General features: G+C 44.2%; 1 protein-coding gene across 1 annotated transcript in view; it reads right to left on the bottom strand.

Annotated features, from left to right (window-relative positions):
* LOC124775374 overlaps window positions 1–20196 on the bottom strand; it is a 607101-nt gene that overhangs the window by 437016 nt on the left and 149889 nt on the right. The window contains exons 4-5 of the mRNA XM_047250212.1: window positions 7987–8106; window positions 5960–6076 (exon numbers count right to left, since the gene is read on the bottom strand). Coding sequence (XP_047106168.1) covers window positions 5960–6076; window positions 7987–8106 — 237 coding nt within the window. The remainder of the gene's footprint in view (window positions 1–5959; window positions 6077–7986; window positions 8107–20196) is intronic.

Below are 20196 nucleotides of genomic sequence, written 5' to 3' on the forward strand. Positions count from 1 at the left end.
TGAAATTCAAAACTTCCCTGTTGTATAGATCTATGACATTTCGGAGCAGCTGCAGATATCGTGTAAGCAAGTTATTATCATTCACATTTGACCCAAAGTTTCATGTAAAAAACGGAGGTAGTTAGCGCTGTTTGTTTCCAGGATGATGACCAGACCTAGAACTTGTCAGAGTGCAGTCGAATTACTTCTGGGCCATAGCCAACTGTGCGCAAGGTGTGACTCTTGAACCGTGTCTCGTACGTCAGTGGACGGTGTCGACCTTTATCAAAATTGCTTCTTGAACACAACAGTGCACAGAGTTGATACGAAAACGCCGATTGCCAGTTCTTTCACCGGCAGTGGTGTAATAATGTTGCAAAGCGGGACTGAGTGTCGCAAAGACGTGTTTAGCGGCACGAACGTACGCTACGCCGCGCTGTTAAGGAGGGGCGAAGCGTAATGTCTGTTACAAGCTAAAACGCGAAGGTTGTTTCGAGAAGGACATTCAGTGATCCAGCAAAGTCACGAGAAACTGTATCCAAAATCTGAAAAGTGATAATTTTATGTCCTGCTAAACAAGGGAAGAAAGCCGAAACAAGTTGCATTGTGTCACCAGCGTTTTTTTAAAAGTAGAAGGTGGCCAGAAAGGTGTTTTCGTCTCGCAACACTCCACATTTTCTTGGAAATTACCATGCGTCACGCAAGTGGCATGAGACAGACTCGTCGTTGGCTCATGTGAGTTGGTATCCAAATGAGGAAATGTAATGAAGTTTGCGCCGTAGAGGTAAAATTGCATATAAGACAGGGCACTTTCTCCTAGTGTCGTATGTGCTTACAGTTCTTTATCAGCATTATGCAAAATCTTCATACGTGTCCTCTGAGAAGGTAATTTATTTGATTATCGATTGAAATACGATTCTTCGGGCAATGTATAGCATCTATATAAGTTTCAATCTCTTGGCCCTTCAACATATTTTCATCTTATTAATCACGATTCCAGGTCTCACAAATCAGACCATGTTACATTAAATGACCCCAAAATGCAGACGGATTAGGGCCGTTACTCAGATGGTGCAAGCGCGCAGTCGTGTTAGTTCGTCAACGAATCAGCTTTCCTTTCTTCTCCAGTTACAGTGCGTGGTTTCCTGCCTGCAGAAGATCATTTTGCCTGATGAACGTTGATTCAACTCTGAACGTTAAGACACGTCTCATATCTCAAACTCAGCAGCAAGCATCGAGGTGCTGCCTCGTTACACCGCGCCGTAACGAGTTTCCTCACAAATAAGTGCCGGCGGCAATAACAGGAACCGGCATCCATCCTTGGCGTGCTGTGCACCCCATTAACTGCCTCGCCGCAGCTCTTTCAGTGTCCTGGAAGTCTCCTCAATCACCAACTCAGTGCAGCGGCAGTCAGCTAACTTCATTTCTACGCCACGATGAATTGCTCATTTGTTGCCGACGTGGCAGCCAATTGCTCGCTGGCTGAGAGATAATGATTCTTCCTCAGCTTCTCGTCCTCGAAACTACATTATCCATCGAACTTGTACTGAGTGTCCTTCTAATATTGGGAAAAAAATTTCGTAACCCTTTATCTGAATAAATTTAAAATATAAAAATAAAAAACAAAATAAAATTGAAGGCGGAGATACTCCTGACTACAAATAAGCAATAAAGTATCAGATTTAATGCGGTAGTAATCGATCTAGAGTATGCAGGAAAACACCTACAAGCGAAACTGTTAATAATGTTCGAGTTATTTCCATTAGGGTTCCTGTCCTACAAACCTGACAATGAAACATACTTTCGTTGTAAACAGTTTTGATGCCTCGCTATCAAAGAACCAGTACTTAGCTTGGTTAGCCCTTAAGAACGTATATTATGCGCTGGTTTTACATTTCGTCTCCGTATTTTAGTTCGCAGCATTTTGATATCCTACCCACTATTTTTTCTGAGTAAAAGACGACTTCGATTACAGTATAGCTATAGAACGGTGGCTAATTTGTGAGACGTGAGTAGCATTTAGGCTGTAGCGGTGTCAACACATGTTATCATTCTCAGTATTACTCTCTCGTATTGTACCACTCTGCAACGGAAGACGCGACATTAGACACAAAATTATGTAATGGAAACTTTAGTGGCTGGCTCTGAGCAATTATGCGACTTAACTTCTGAGGTCATCAGTCGCCTAGAACTTAGAACTAATTAAACCTAACTAACCTAAGGACATCACACACATCCATGCCCGAGGCAGGATTCGAACCTGCGACCGTAGCGGTCACGCGGTTCCAGACTGAAGCGCCTTTAACCGCACGGCCACACCGGCCGGCGGAAACTTTAGTGTTTTGAATGATGTTTCCTATTTACTCTGGATTAGAACTGTATGAAAGGCCAAGAAAATTACAGGAAGCTAATAAACATGGAAATCTAGAATGATTTCGAATTGTCAGTTGAATCCTTGGCGGCAAATGTGTTGGACCACGCTCCTCGTCGGTGTTTTTTTTGCAGAAGACCACCTCCTGGCAAAGACCAGATGGATAGTACTGGTAAAATTTCAAACTTGATATTTTATATATCAATTGTCTCCCCTGAAATAATAATAATAATAATGAAATGTTTTACACGGATATGGATGACAACATTACTAAAAAAAAATTAAGGTCTTCTCGTACGAAAGAAGTTTAATGTTACGTTCAGAGCGAGTGCACAACATTTTGTGGCTCACAAAGGGGCTACTCTGACTGTACTTTGAAAGTTTCCTGTTACTTAACCACTTTCAATTTTTTTCAGTTATGTTAGTACTTTGTTTCGCGAACCAGTTATTGCTGAACTAATGCAAAGTATTTTGTTTCTAAGAATCGACTGCAAACAGTTTGGTTAGCATATGCATTCTTTGGAGCTCATGGAATGTCATGTGTTTGGTCTCCGGTTTAGCTCTCGAATCACATCGATACACACAGAGCGCGGGACTTTGGGATGAAGTTTGAGTAAGTCCGTCGTGCGCTGTCGACGTGCATAAGAGACGTGCTGGGTCGAATGCAACCGATTGCTGTTCTTGCTGCTTGCTGAGATTTTTTATGTTGTTGGGATTATCCATAGGCAATTCCTAGATGCGAAGTTATTTCATTAAGCATTCGTGAGGCACCTGGACTTCATGGTTAAATTTTACCAGATTCACGTTGCGAAGTTGGTATGAAAGCCGCGAGTGAAATTATGTTGCGCATGTCATTTCTAATTCTTTGTCCTATGAGGTCAGTAGCCACAGAGCTTGGTACAGAATCCGAGTTCAGTTATTTAATCTGAAGAGCAGTTCAGTGAACCCAGTCACACATCCGTTCAGTTTGGCTGATAAGATATTTGTATCGTGTATAGAAACTTGGTTTATACGAGGTTTGCAATTCTGGCTTACCATGTCTTTGTGCTACTAAGACGTCATGTATTAAGCTCTTGACTTGATTATCGAATGGATTATATGACGTGAAGCTTAAAGATTCTCTTTCATTTCAACTTTCTTGGTCATTCACTGGTTATTTAATTACATTGGCATGACTTTTATTCTGCAGCCATTTTCTGACCTCATGTTGCCAAACGCAACCTTTGTCTTTGATAACTGTTGCAATTGATAATTTCGTCCAATATTTAATGTTATAAATAGCACCTCCTACTCAAAACATGATGTATTCCAGTTTTCTGCACGCGTTTTACAGTAAATAAGGATTGAGGAGCATGAAAGGGAAGCAGTGGTTCAGAAATGAGTGAGAGAGGTTTCTAGCAGATCACCGACGTTATTTAATCTGCAGAGTCAGCAAGCAGTAAAGGAAACCAAAGAAAAATTTGGAGCAGAAATCAAAGTCCAGGGAGAAGAAACAAAAACTTTGAGGTTTGCCGATTACATTATAATTATGTCAGAGACAGCAAAAGACTTGAAACAGCTGTTGAATGGAATGAACTGTGTCTTGAAAGAAGGATATTACATGAACAGCAACAAAAGTAAGACAAGGGCAATGGAATGTAGTCGAATTAAATCAGGTAATGCTGAGGGAATTAGGTTAGGAAACGAGACAGTTAAAGTAATAGAGAGTTTTGCTATTTGGGCATCAAAATAACTGACCGAAGTAGAGAGTTTCTGAAGAGGAGAAATTTGTTAACATCAAATATAGGTTTAAGTGATAGGAAGTCTTTCTCTGAAAGTATATGTATGGTTTGTAGCCATGTATGGAAGTGAAGCATGGATGATAGTTTAGACAAACAGGGAATAGAGGCTTTTGAAATGTGGAGCCACATAAGAATGCTGAAGATTATATGGTAGATCGTGTAACTAATGAGGAAGTGCTCAATAGAAAAGGGGAGAAAAGAAGTTTGTGGCACAAATTAACTAAAAGAAGAGATCGGTTGATAGGACACAGGACACAATGTGAGACATCAAGGGATCACCAACTTAGTATTGTGCGGAGGGGGGGGGGGGGGAGAGGGGGGACAGGATTTTCGAGGAAGGCCAATAGATGAATACAGTAGGTAGTTACATAAGGATGTAGTCTGGAACCGCAAGACCGCTACGGTCGCAGGTTCGAATCCTGCCTCGGGCATGGATGTTTGTGATGTCCTTAGGTTAGTTAGGTTTAACTAGTTCTAAGTTCTAGGGGACTAATGACCTCAGCAGTTGAGTCCCATAGTGCTCAGAGCCATTTGAAGCATTTGAACCATAAGGATGTAGGCTGCAGTAGTCATTCGGAGAACAACAATAACAAAAAAATGGCTCTGAGCACTATGGGACTTAACAGCTATGGTCATCAGTCCCCTAGAACTTAGAACTACTTAAACCTAACTAACCTAAGGACAGCACACAACACCCAGCCATCACGAGGCAGAGAAAATCCCTGACCCCGCCGGGAATCGAACCCGGGAACCCGGGCGTGGGAAGCGAGAACGCTACCGCACGACCACGAGATGCGGGCCAACAACAACAACAACAAGGTAAGTCACGGTGCTGATGCAACTTTGAGAGACGTCGTACGTGATTCTACAGTAGTGTATATGTTCAATGTTTCATATTTGACTGTTGTAATCACAAAACAAGTTTGACATCCCCAGTGCGCCCCGACTGACTAAAAGTCCAATTGATAAAACACATTTCGCATTGCTGGAATATTAGAAATGATCTTTCATGTTCACTTGTGTCCAGTTTACTGATGTTATGCCTGCTATTTTATCGTTGCGTTGTTGACGTAAGTGTGTTCTGCTCAGTCAACTTCTGTTGGTCATGTTACAGTCAGACTGCGTTCGTTAATTAATTTCATTTATCTAGTTTAGGACACGATTTTTCCAATTATGGTTATGTTGGGTTTTACTCGCGCTCGTAAACCAAATTTCAAATAGAGCAGACCGCTTACAACTTGAGCTACCAGTCTTCCACTGTTGTGATTCCTGTCCTGAAGATATGAACGACCAGCACAGATATTGTTCAAAAGACGTGCCTCAATTTCCACGCTGTATGACAAAACTGCGGTGACTCAGTCTGCAATTGCAGTTGTAGACGTGACGTTTCGAAGATACTGCGTTTATTGCAACAGGTAGTTAATTGCTTTTCGCTGAACCGGGCCAGTAATCGGTAATGTGAGGAAAGCGGACCCGCTGCGGGATGTGGGCCAAGGACTGCCGCCGAACCAAGGCCCCTCGCGCTCCCCAGATGACGTCTCGCCATCACGTGTCTCTCTCTTTAAGTGGCTGGGAAAAGGGAAGACTGGGCTGCAGTAAGCAACTGAAAATTACGTAACAATTGCACGAAACGCCATTCGTCTGTAGTATCTCAAGTGAAGGATTTAGAAATGTACTGCGGTTTCAGCCGCACCCAAGTGAGACAACAGAAATCTCTCTCTTCCTCCCACCCTTCTACTCCTCTCCCCGGCCATTGCCCTAGGATACGGGGAAGGCAGGAGAACAACTGTTGCAGTGGCCTTTAAATTAAAGATCTTGTTGTACTCACCTTGACAAGAGAAGCCATCGCCGGTGTACCCAGGGAAGCAGGAACAGTGGAAGCTGCCTAGAGTGTTTGTGCAGTGTGCGAACACGTCGCAAGGACGGTACTTGCACTCGTTCTCATCTGAAACAATACGTGACACGCCATGCTACAAATACCGAACATTCGAGGCCACAGTTTGAGGTGTAATATGAAACCATTGATCTAAGGAATACATTCATCCTACTTAGACTTCCATTAGCTTCAATATTTTCATGAAAGCATTTGCGCTGGGCCGCTTGAGGTTGAAGAGAAAGTAAACATGTTTAGGTACAATCTTTCAATAGTTACGGAGACTAAATGAAACAAAGAAGGAATCATGGCAGAAACGATGAAACCTTTCATCACTCAGCACGGAATGTAAATAGACAAAGTGATAAATATGAGAAACTAAAAAGTAGAAGAAGTTTGAAAATGTAAGTACTTGGAGATCATTAGAAATACCACGAGAGAACTGATTAATCACTCTTTCCGATGGCAATAAAACCATCATTGTTTCGAATAATGTCGTTTCCGTCTGCAAGAAAAAATGTACTCCATAGATTTTGCCTTGTTAAATTGAAATCTCTTAAAACGGAGATAATTCCACAGAGGAAAATTAGAAAGAAAATTTGCTCGAAATTACGTTGTAGGAAAGTCGTTTCTAAGATCACGTGTAAGGAAACACAGCAATTAGTGAAGTTGCATGTGAGAGCGTTGATCCGTTGAAGGTAACTTCATTGCAAGTCCAATACACGTGAGGAATTGGACGTAAAGACAATTTTACTTACTTGGCAAATAGGCAACACGTAGTGGCAAACAATTTAATAGCTTTCGAGCCGACCATACGTGAACATCAAGGAGTATAAAGAAACAGGGAGAAGAAATGCGGTGATTTTAGTAACTGTCGACAATGTTCAGTAAGTCCTATATGCAAAAAACCTGAATAAGGTTTTTATAACAAACCGGAAAGTGAAACTTATATAAATGCTGAATGACACACACAGTTAAGAGGTATAGGACCTTTGAAAAAAATGGCGACGGAATGCTATTATACAGTTACCAAATTTTTCCTCTTGCAGCAGATCGGAAAAGAAGCGTTATTACGTAAAAAATACATGTTTGGAAAAACTGTTCTCCCAGTCTTCTTTAAGAGAAAATTCATAAAACCAGCTGCAAAAAAGGAAACTTCTAAATTCCATGTTCGAAGAGGCTTAAAATAACAGAGAAATAGTTAAGGTAAATACCGAGTGATCAAAAAGTCAGTATAAACTTGAAAACTGAATAAATCACGGAATAATGTAGATAGAGAAGTACAGATTGACACCCAAGCTTGGAATGACATGGGGTTTTATTAGAACAAAAAAAAAAAAAATACAAACGTTCAAAAAATGTCCGAGAGATGGCGCTTCATCTGATAGAATAGCAATAATTAGCATAACAAAGTAAGACGAAGCAAAGATTGTGTTCTTTACAGAAAATGCTCAATATGTCCACCATCATTCCTCAACAGTAGCTGTAATGTTGTGAACAGCACTGTAAAGCATGTCAGGAGTTATGGTGAGGCATTGGCGTCGGATGTCGCCTTTCGGCATCCCTAGAGATGTCGGTCGATCACGATACACTTGCGGCTTCAGGTAACCCCAAAGCCAATAATCGCACGGACTGAGGTCTGGGGACCTGGGAGGCCAAGCATGACGAAAGTGGCGGCTGAGCACACGATCATCACCAAACGACGCGCACAAGAGATCTATCACGCGTCTAGGAATAATTTGTGTTTCTTTCTTTTTCGGTTCTAATAAAACTCCATGTCATTCCAAGCATGTGTGTCAATTTTTACCTCTCTATCTACATTATTCCGTGGTTTATTAAGTTTTGAAATTTATACCGACTTTTTGATCACCCGGTATTTGACTGGAGTTTGGTAAAGTGTATTTTAGACGCGATGGAAATCAAAGTAAGTCTGGAAATGAGCTTGAAAATAAAACAAATAGTAGGTCTTAGGAGACGCTTACCTGGAACTTCGCAGCCGCAGCCTCCAAAGCCGTCGTTGCAGTGGCACTGGGAGTCGAGGCAGGCGCCGTTCTGGCACTTCACCTGGCACGTCGGGTGGTCCGGCAGCAGGCCGCAGTCATCTGGACACGGCAAAAGCACACCATTGAGGGCCACACGCACATCGAAAATTTACAAGTATAACGGGGGCAAGTATAGATACTTCGACTGGCGACCGCGGACAGTGCACTGAACAACATTACATTAGTATTTACTTCATTTTCAGACTACTAATTATAGCCGTTATGAGTAATACGTTTTTAGGTGGGTTCTACTTCCAAGTTCATGTGAAAAGAGCAAGCCATTAATGCTTATTCTCCCCTGGGCTCCAAGTCAGGTGTTGTATAGTGCACCCGTGGACGCAAACCGGTTAGTCTATACTGTCAGGCGTAGTTCAGTTACTGGTGCAGCTACGACCACACTAAGAGCATCAGGGAGCAAACTGTGTGACGTATTTGTGGGAAGACTGTTCAACGCAGAGAAAAACAGCTAACACTGATGTGTGCACATATTAAGGCACCATATACAAAAATACCCCCACTTATATCCGATATACCCTGTATGTGAAGAGTGAATGCCGAATACTTGCAGACTCTCCTACCAAGTACCCTCACTGATTCGGACCCATTGCTAAAATACAATGTAGAACCAGAATAGATGTGGAAAAAGCAAAAAAAGAAGAAGATAATGAAATCAATAGAATTCGAATTCGTCATCATCACCATCAGGAGGAGCAGCAGCAGCAAATTACATCCATTAAGGGCCCTTCAAGACTTTTCCATACATTATCCTCTTCTGATATCCTACTCCCATCTTCCATTACGTCGCCTATTCTTTTTACCACCTCTTAATAACCAGCCAAAAATCTCTTTTGAACATCGAATATTCAGTCACCTGTCTGTATATCTCGCCCGCCTCTACGTCATTTCCGCTGCAGTCATAAAACATGACATTGCAATCAATGCCCCACAGGTAATATAAATAATTTCAATATGGGTGAATTATACTTTCAGAGTCCAAACCTCAGATGATTGCCATTAAACTCGATTAAATCTGGGAGAGTTTATGTCGTTTGTAGAAAGTGCCATGATACCAGAAGCAACTAGGTTTTCTATACGAATTTTAAGGAATCCGAACGTGATAATCTTCCTTTCACAGATCAATATTGTCTGAAATAAGCTTTTTGGACATTATATTTAAAAACAGATGTCTCTAGAGGATAGAGATAAAATGCTATAGCTACAAAAGTTGTCTGGATCAGTCTATTTATTTCAGACACCAATTAATTAGTAAAATAAACGTCTCACTGCCTTAGATGTCTGAATACGCTTCAGTAGACCCGGGCTCCATTTTCGGTGCTACCAAGGACTTTTCCTTGGTGGGAGCACTGCGACGGAACCCACTCAGCCCCGTGATGCCAATTAAACAATTACTTGAGTGAGAAGTGACGGCTAAAAAGTCAGTAAAGCTGACGACGGATGGAATCACAACCGGATCACACCATTCGGTAACGTCAAGGTGGCCAGTCTGTATTGAGGAGTCCTCTGGTGCTGATCGCGGAGCTGCTTTTATGTTATCACTATTTCTGATTTGCTTTTGGCAGTACAATGAAGGCTCCCACGACGGGTGTTCAGTTTAGTTTAAAAGCGCAGGTTGGGTGGTCGCGGTCGATATAATTCTTTCTTTTAGCCATCATCTGAGCAACAGTTCACAGTAATTAAAAGCATTCTGCATTTTGTATGCTGTCGAGTTCTGACAGTCACGTATTCTGCTGAGTGGCTCACTTCCTAATCTAATTCCCTCAGAATCGCCTGATTTAATTTGATTACATCATATTGCCATTGTTTTACTTTTGTTGGTGTCCACATTTTATCATCTTTTCAAGACGCTGTCCATTGAAAAGGATGAAGGACAGGGGTGTAGTCTTTCGAACCTACTGTTCAGTCTATAGATCAGAGGAGTAATGAGGGAAATAAAGGAAAGCTTCAAAAGTGGGATTACAATTCAGGGTGAAAGGATATCAATGATAACATTCGCTGATGACATGGCAACCCTCAGTGAAAGTGAAGACCAATTACATGATGTGTTGAATGGAATGATCAGTCTAATGAGTGCAGAATATGGATTGACAGTAAATCGAAGGAAGACGAAAGTAACGAGAAGCAGCATAAATGAGAATAGCGAGAAACTTAACATCGGAACTGGGGATCCCGAAGTAGATTAAGTCAAGGAAACCTGCAAAGAAACCCATGATGGACGGAGCAAGGAGTAAAACAAAGCAGGCTAACAGTGGCAGAAAGGGCATTCCCGGCCAAGAGAAGTCTGCTAGTATCAAACATAGGTCTTAATTTGAGGAAGACATTTCTGAGAATGTGCGATTGGAGCGTAGCATTGTAGTGAAACCTGGACTCTGGGAAAAAGGAAAAGAATCGAAAGATGTGGTGCTACACAAGAATGTTGTAAAATTTGGCAGACTGACAAGGTACGACGAGTTAAGAAACATAAGGAAAACACTGAAAAGAAGAAGGGACAAGATGATGGGACATCTGTTAAGGCAGGGCTTCCCAACGTGTGGTCCGCGGACCCCTTAGGGGTCCGCCGGCTCTTTCTAGGGGGTCCGCGGCCACCCTTCACCAAATCGTGTAAAATAATGAGTAAAATTATTGAATAAAAATGAGAAAATCAAATTCATCACTATTTTTTTGTGTGAAAAAAAAAGTGTACTTTTACTTCAGGTCGTATTCCCAAGCAGCCTTTGCGGTTCCTAAGTGAGAACGCATACACAGTTTAGTGCCGGAGAATGCGGCTTCTCTGATCGACTGTTTCGCAACAATACGGGGGTCGTTTGTGCGCCGGCTCACGGCGGTAGATGCGCTGAAACCTTTTACGCATGCGCGGAGCGTGCTTTGTTGACCAATCACAGCACTCGCTGGCACGTATGCTGCCCCAGGCATCATTAAATGTTAAACTTGCTTTGTCAGTGCACTACCTATTTCATAAGTCGATTTTTGACCTTCAAGTTGTTTTCGTTCATCTCTAAACCAAAGACTGTTGATACTTCAGGGGGGGGGGGGGAGTCATTGGGAACAGACTAGGGGTCCGCTATGGATTTTCGACTGAGGAAGGGGTCCACCAGCTGAGAAGGTTGGGAAGCCCTGTGTTAAGGCATTAGGGAATAACTTCCATGGTACTAGAAGGGGCTGTCGATGGTACAAACTGCAGAGCATTACAGAGATTGGAATCAATCCAACAAATAATTGATGACGTAGGTTGCAGATAAAAATTAGCACAGGAGAGGAACTCGTGGCGGGCGGCATCAAACCAGTCAGGAGACTGGCGACCCAAAATCCTTTCGGTTCAGCCCACCAACCAAGTCCTTTGCATACTAACGATAAATTTAAAACCTACATCTGCGCACATACCGGGATCCAGACCATGCAGGCTGGCTACAAAAGGGTAAGATAGTTAAGGTGGGAGAGCTGAATGGCTGAGCTACGTGACTCTCGCGCTGTCGAGTCCAGCTGCCGCCTGTGGGTTAGCGCGGCGGCTGACAGTTGTCGGCCACTACTGGCTGCCGCGTGCCCGTGTTGCGGAATCCGGCGCGGGCAGAAGAACTGCCGCCTGCGCCGCCGCGCAGTTAAGCGCGAAAACGCTTTCTCCCTCTAGTTCCGCACGTGCTTTCTCGGCTACACGCGGCTCACTTACGGCACTACGCGTTCCGCGGCGCCTCGGCCGTTACGTTCATTGATAGCGCGGCTTTCGCAGGAACTCCTGCTGTCCCAGCTCAGTCCTTGCGACACCGACTAACATGGCGTGCACTTCTCTTTGTGACTGATACTTAACTGGTTAACAAATCCCTCCCGTTTTCGGCATTAATTTAGAAAATATTTTGAAATACATTACACTGGTACACGATGGAACTCTATTCATTGTGCTGTTTTCTGCTATCAGGCATGATTTTTGTCATCTTTTTCAGCATATAGAATCATGCATTATTCATTTGAATCACATACGAATATGACAGTTATTATTTGATTCCTACAGCACTCAATAAGAATATGACTATTTGATGATCTGAACGCACTTACAAGATGCATTCAGTAAGTGATGCAACACTTTTTTCCTCTGCCTATTTCGACTGAAAAATGCGGAATTTGTTGTGGGACACGGTGGAATATTTCCGCTTCAGCACTTATAGTTTCATGAAATTCCGGTAGGTGGAGGCGCCATACGCAACCTTCAAACTGGCATCTGTAACGGACGTACGTTCCAAGCAGACAGGTGTCACTGAGTTTCGTTTGGTGCAAAACCAGCGCATCGCAGGTATTCATATGCGGATGCAGAATGTCTAAGGAGACCTGGCGATGAACAAAAGCGCGGTGAGTCGTTGTGCGAGGCCTCTGTCATCATCGCAACAAGGTCGTGCAAACCTGTCCGATGTCTCGCGTGCCGGCCGGCCGCACACAGCTGTGACACCTGAAATTTTGGAACGTGCGGGCACTCTGATTCGAATGATCAACGTATCGCAATGAAACACTCGTTGCGCAACTTGGACGTCTCTCTTGGTAGCGCTGACACGTTGGTCTGCCAGTTGGGGTACTCAAAGGTGTGTGCCCGCTGGCTTCTTCGCCGCCTGACAGAAGACCAGAACGAGCTGCCATCGCTTCGGCCCAACGAAGGATGCACTCCACGGGAAGCAGTACGTGGACGTTGAGGAGGTTATTGAAGCAGCACGACGTTGGATCCGACGTCGATCGGTAGAATGGTATCATGCGGATGTAATGCAGTCGCATTGAACGGAGATTATGTTCAAAAATAGTGTTTTGCAGCCAGAAGAGTGGAGAATAATATGGTTTAGTGGAATCCTGAACGAAACCAACCTGCTTCCAGAAATAAAATGTTTTGCCCTACTTATTTAAAACCCCTCGTATGTCATTCTTCCACACAAATTTAACGAAATCCTGGTTCCGCTCACGATTGCCACCTCGATGATACTTTTTGTAAAAAAGGTTTCATCCACCACCGTATTTGCGAAATTTTATATTTGGCCCAAGACGATAGTCGTAATGTCGTCCGGTTGTAAGATTCAGTGTATTCGTTGGTAATGACTTGATTATCTGCGTTAAACACAATACTGAGTGAAAACCCTCCTATCATATTTTTTATAATTATCTGTCAATATCTAGACGTGCTAATGCTGAGTGAGATACGAGAAAACATTAATAAACGATTCCAACTATAGTTGCTGTGAAATCGGAAACATGAACTGGAGATTTATTTATGACTTATTCACAAGAAATCAGTGAAATCCGAGGAGGAAGAAAAACTAGCCTTTAACGTCCTGTCGACATCGAGGCCATTTGAGACGAAGCGCAAGCTCGGGATGTTTTTAAGAATAGAGAAGGAAATCGGACGTGCCTTTTCAAAGGAACCGTCCCGGCATTTGCCTGGAGTGATTTAGGGAAATCACGGGAAACCTAAATGTGGATGGCCGGACACGAATTTAAAGCATCGTTCTCCCGGATGCGAGTCCAGTATACTAACCACGGACCAGCAATGAAATGCAATTCGTAGTTGTGTGAACCATATTTAACGATTTCGATATTTAGTTTGCTCCACAGTTACCGAGACACATGTATTCTGCTGACACTTGTTTCGACATCTGAACGAAGCAGCGATCGGCAAATAAGCGTCAGTACATTATCCTATCACGAGAGCGGCTTCCGAAACCGCACAATATCACATGGGCTCTCATATCTATATCTTCGGCAGCACCACCTTGCGTACAAGTTTGCCTATTCCTCGTTTTCTGGTGGAGTACTTATCTTTGATTCAAAAAGGGACTTAAGCAATTGATGGCTCAAATGGTTCTGAGCACTATGGGACTTAACTTCTGAGGTCATCAGTCCCCTAGAACTTAGAACTACTTAAACCTTACTAACCTAAGCACATCACCCACATCCATGCCCGAGGCAGGATTCGAACCTGCCACCGTTGCGATCGCGCGGTCCCAGACTATAGCGCCTAGAACCGCTCGGGCACCGCTGCCGGCTAAGCAATTGATGTATCACTTAAAACGGTATTTTTTTTTAATGCGCTACTAATGAAAGTGGGTCCACCTCCAAAGCTGAACGATCAGCACGTTTGACTCCCATGTGGAGGAACCGGTTTTAATTCCTGGCACTGAACGGTATTTTTGCTTGGCGAAGAGAAATGGCACAGTGTGTACTCAGCCTCGTGATGCGAATTGAGAGACAACTTGAGCGAGAAGTAACAGCTCAAACTGTAAACCTGAAAACGGGAGAGTGCTGTGCCAGCGCCATGATCCTCGATACCGCATACGATGACGTCATTGGCGGAGGATGTTACCACGGCCAGGTGACTTACTGTAGTCCTCGGGCCCGCATCTCGTGGTCGTGCGGTAGCGTTCTCGCTTCCCACGCCCGGGTTCCCGGGTTCGATTCCCGGCGGGGTCAGGGATTTTCTCTGCCTCGTGATGGCTGGGTGTTGTGTGCTGTCCTTAGGTTAGTTAGGTTTAAGTAGTTCTAAGTTCTAGGGGACTGATGACCGTAGCAGTTAAGTCCCATAGTGCTCAGAGCCATTTGAACCATTTGTAGTCCTCGGGGCTGGAACGTGAAATTTGTAATATTTGGATAGAATAACGTTTAGATGCACTGTAAGTGTCGTTCTGGAGACACGTATGTGTCATGTTTTCCAAAGCTGTTCTCGAACGGATGTGGTGCAGTGTTTGCATAGTGCACTGCGGCATGACTGAACCAGCCTGGGTACTGCTTTTGCCCGCTGAAGTATTTGCGAGTGTGCACAGTGCCGGCTGTCGAAGGAGTGGGCGCACGCACAGTGCACGGGAAGCGGCGGCGAGTAAGGAGCAGCGCGGGCGCTGCGCGGCTGCTGAACCCGCGTCCCGTTACCTGCCCGCCGTCTCCGTAATGACGCCTCGCCTCGCCCGCCACGGCACGCAGGCCGCTTCCTGCCCCCCGGCCCAGGACACCCTCCCAACAGGTCACCTTACGTCATCCAACGGAGGGCACTGCTGTCTACTCCGCTGTCTTCAGTACATACGTCATCGTCTCACATTGTCGAGGCAGTTTTCTAGAGGCGGCTTCTATACCGGACAACTCCTGGCATGTGTCTTGCGATTTTATGGCGGGCCTAACAGTTCCTGCCCTAGCAAAGACACATAGCTGAAATCAACGATATTTTGTTTTTCCCTCGTTGCTAAAAGCTGCGCGCTACTGCTGAGACCAAGGGTCGTGAATGATAATACCGGGGCTGGTCAAAAATATGGAAACACATCTACATCTAAATGATGGTTCTGCAGTTCACAATTAAATGCCATCGAACCACCTTCAAGCTATTTGTTTACCGCTCCAGAATGGCACGTGGGAGAAAACGAACCCTTAACCTTTCTTGCGAGCTCTGGATTCTCTCATTTTATTATGATAATCATTTCTCCCTTTGTAAGTGGGCACCAACAAAATATTTTCACACTCTGAGAAGAAAGTTAGTGATAGAATTTTTTTGAAAATATCATGCCTTTGTTTTAATGATTGCTACCTTAATTCGCGTATCACATCCGTATCTCTACCCTATTTCGCGATAATACAAAACGAGCTACCCTTCTTGGAACTTTCTCGATGTCCTCCGTCAATCCTATCTGATGCGGATCCTACACCGCACAGCAATACCCCAGAAGTGGACGGACAAGCGAAGTGTAACCAGTCTCTTTAGCAGCCCAGTTGCATTCTCTAACTGTTCTGCTAGTGAATCGCAGCCTTTGGTTTGCTTTCCCCACAACATTATCTATGTGATCGTTCCAATTTGAGTTACTCGTAATTGTAATCCCTAAGTATTTACTTGAATTTATAGTCTACAGATTTGAGTGATTTATCGTGTAACCGAAATTTAGTAAATTACTATAAGTACTCTTTTGGATGACATCGCGATTTTCATTATTTGCCACTTTTCGCACCATACAGGTATTTTTCTTAAATCATTTTGCCATTGGTTTTGATCATCTGATGACTTTATCGGACGGTAATGATAGCATCACCTGCAAACAGTCTAAGAGGCCTGTTCAGATTATCTCCTAAATCGTTTGTATAGATCAAGAGCAGCATACGGGTTATATTCCTTTATGTACATCAGGAACAGCAGAGGGCCTTTATTACTTCCGTTTCACTCGGTAACTTTCCGCGGATTACTACGAACTGTGGCCTTTCTCAATGAAACAACGAATCCAGTCGCACATCTGAGACGATATTCTGTAGCCACGCAGTGTGATCAGAAGTTGCTTGTGAGGAACTGTGACAAAAGGCTTCTGGATCCCCTGTCGATAGCAGTCTTTATTTCGCAACAACGATATCTTCTGAATCAGTATTGGCTGTTTGGCAATAAACGGTGAGAAATCGCTTTTTGAACAAAAATGCAGATGGTTGCCAAGCCTACAGGTTGCACTGTTGTATTTTACCACAAACGGCAGTTATGCAATATCCTCAATACGTTGCAGGTGTCGGTCGTGATCAGATCAGTTTTCTGTACAGCTGTGCGTGCATTATGTCAGAGTTAAGTAAGCTGTTGGTACTCGCATGGTCGGTGCTTAAGTAGCCGAGATAGCCGAAAAGTTAGGTGTTTCAAAAGGCACCGTATCCAAGATTTGTGCTGCACACAGAGAAATCGGGAAAAAATCATTCGCAAAGTGACAACGTGGACGGAAGTGTGTGTTGAGGGATCGTGACGAACGGTCATTGAGGAGGATTATGACGAAAAAATGCTGCAGATCTGAATGTCGCACCCGCGATCCTGTCAGCATCAAAACAAGATAAAGAGAGATCGACCAGTCTTGAATTTCAGGGCGAGCTGTAATTCCGAAACCACACTTCATTGAAGCAAATTCCTGTAACAGGAAAGCGCGGTGGCGAAGCCATGAACCCTGAACAGTGGAGCAATTGATGAAAGTAATTTGGTCGGATGATTCTTGTTTCACTCTGTTTCCAACTTGTGGCCGAGTTTACGTCCCAGGAGAGAAACACGGGGTGAGTACGGTGATGATTTGGCCAGTTGTATCGATTTGGGCAGCTGTATCGTGGTATTCCATGGGCCCCATGAGTACTCTGCGAAGTCATATTACTGCGACGGATTATGTGACCATTCTGACAGATCAAGTCCATCCCACGGTAAAAAGTTTGTTCGCCAATGGTGATGCTTTATTCCAACACGACAGGGCCACTGTTCAGAAAGCTCACGTCGTCCAGGAGCTGTTTTGCGAGAGCAAGAATGAATTGTCGCATTCCCCTGGCCGCCTTAGTCACCAGGGCCCAATATTATTGAGCCTTCGTGCTCCGCTTTGGAGAAAATGGTTCGTGATCACTATCCACCTCCATCATCGTTACCTAAACTTGATACTATTTTACAGAAAGAACGGTCTGAGATTCCCTTCGAAACCATACAGGATCTGTATTTATCTATTCCGAGACGACAGCAAGGTGTTTTGAATGTCAACGATTTTCCTACACTGTATTAGTCATGGTAATGTATTGTGTTTTTGGTGTTTCCATGTTTTTTTCAACACATATATGCCTGCGAAGCGTGGAAAGGTGCGGCGCTTGGTTCTCTCCGAACTTCCAGAGCTTTGTGACACATATGTATTCCTGTCTAAAGGATTTTGAAGCAACGGTGGCATAACACTGTTTTAATTTTTCATTCTTCTTGTTCTGTACTTCCTTTTGTCGCGAAAATGATGTTTTTGCGGAAAGTGACAAGGCTGCAGTCACTGGGCCAGTTTGTTCGTACTGATGCAGGTAATCACTTTCGTACGCAAATTACTCATTGCATGCTGTTCTGAAAGAATTCCAAGATATTGGAAAAAAGGTGGCCGTGGAGTGGGTAGATAGGGGAGAGAATAATATGCCTTATACATTCTTTTTTACTATGAAGAAATTTTCACTTCGCACTTACGATTCATCCTCGTTTCCCTAACGAAAAGATTCTTGGATCCATGCTGGAATCCTGATGTGTGTCGCGATTCCGAAAAGTCATTAAAATTTTCTAAATACGCTGAGTGACAAAAAAGTTAAGCTTCTACATGTAGAGGAAGAACTGAAATTAAACTTCCCCGTTGAAAGGTTATGTAGTTTTATTTCACTGATCAGAAAATTGAGTCAAATGGACAACGAAAGTGGCTTTATAAAGTCACTGCAGGTCTCTTGTGAAGAGGATGTTTCCACCCTGTGCGATGATTTGGTTGGGACAGAGGTCATCCTCCAGAGAAATTGACCAACAAGGACTGGAACTGACTTTCGATGGCCGTGCGGAGTGGCCGCGCGGTTTAGGGCGCCATGTCACACATTGCGCGGCCGCTCCAGCCGGAGGTTCGAGTCCTCCCTCGGGCACAGGTATGTGTACTGTTCTTAGAATAAGTTAGTTTAAGTAGTGTGTAAGTCTAGGGACCGATGACTGCAGCAATTTGGTGGCTTAGGATCTTACACACATTTGAACACTTGACTCTCGATGTTCTGGAACTGGTGCCACAGAAGTTCTATCTATTGGTGACGGGTTGATGGACCTTCCTTGTTAACCCCAATGTTATGTAGGCAGTTTATAGGCACAAATGCCGAATGAGGATGAGCTTTGCTGTGTCTGAAGATTGTACTATTAGTCTCCCGAGAACTTAATCTCTGACGCACTGCTGTGTCATCAGAGTTCCCTGAATCATAGCGAGGTCCGATGGCTCCCCACGCATGAATTCTAGGGATAACAGCAGATGTCTCTCGAGAAAGTTGGCAGAATGTATCCTTTACCCTCTGCGCGCCATAAGGCAAGCGCTCGTCATCCGATGTAGCGTAGAACCGTCGCTCATGGCTGAAAATGACGCCATGACGCTCGTCACTACTTTACAGGCAGCCAGCCTGTCCTGATGTGTTAATGGCAGCCTATGCAACAGATGTCCATTCAGAAGCTTACCTTCTGCTAATCTTATAACAGTGGCACGAAATGACAAGGGCATTTGTTACCACTACTTGTACCCGGATGGCAAGCGTAGATGTGGTACGGTTACGATGAGGTAGGTGCACAATAGGAAAATTCCATAGTGTGGTCAGACTTGGTTGAAGAGAGGCCTGGAAGACACGTTTAGTTTTTCAAGTTCTCGTTCAGTTAATATAGGGTCGCTGTCACATTCAAACGCCCCTCATAAGGGGATACTGCACAGTTCGGCTGGCTGGCCACTTGCAGATCCACAATAAGGCCTCTTTCAGACTTCGTCAAGTGCTGATAACGTTCTCCCATGCGAACACGCGGCATTCTGCATGACGCTTCGCATTGCTGATAAATCGTCTGACGCATTGTTCACAACACTGACAACATTAATCCACCCGAGTGACCGTTCCATTCGTCACATTGCTGCTCTAATCATTATTTGTTTGTGAGGAAGAATATGTTTACAATTCGCATGAGTGCCCGAATTCGCTCAGTCGCCCGGAAGTTGAGGTTTCTTTCACTTAACGCGTAATCAACCATGTAAGAGATCGACAGACAAATTGCACATATGTTGCTTGAGCTAAGCTTTTCTGTGTCGTTTTCTTTTAGGCTTCGAACCAAAAATGTTTTCTGCGTTTTTGCTCATTGGCTAAGGCATTACTACAAAGCTACCATTCTGATGAAGGAGCTAATTATCTTTCCTAAAAAAAGCAGCACTGCGTCATAACGGTGTCAATAACTGTCGCTCCAGAGGCAACGCTCCGTCTGAACCGTGAACGTCCATCACCAAAAAGAGCGAAACAATGTTCTGTGACACACAATCGCTAATTTCTAGAAATGGAATTGGCGTGGCGTGGTGGCGCGTAAGAGGTACGAACTGGTCCGAGGAAAGCGATTGACGGGTGTGGTGCTTGCGAGCGTGGACACGGGCGATGCGGAAGGAAGAGCAGACGCCTTATATAAGGCGCGGACCCGTTACGAGGCGATCATTTTGGCGCGGCCGGCGTAACGGCAGCTGCCCGCCGGAAGACAAAGGCGTGCCGGCACGTCGCACGTCGCACGTCGCCGCCTCCGGTCTGGACCAGCGAGGAACAATGGCCACGCCGTCCGAATACTAAGCGACGGCGACAGGATGCAGGATGCAGGGGAGGCGGCGCATCCGCCACTTGCTCTTCCTC

This window comes from Schistocerca piceifrons, chromosome 1, assembly GCF_021461385.2.
Source record: "Schistocerca piceifrons isolate TAMUIC-IGC-003096 chromosome 1, iqSchPice1.1, whole genome shotgun sequence".
Lineage (NCBI taxonomy): Eukaryota > Metazoa > Arthropoda > Insecta > Orthoptera > Acrididae > Schistocerca > Schistocerca piceifrons.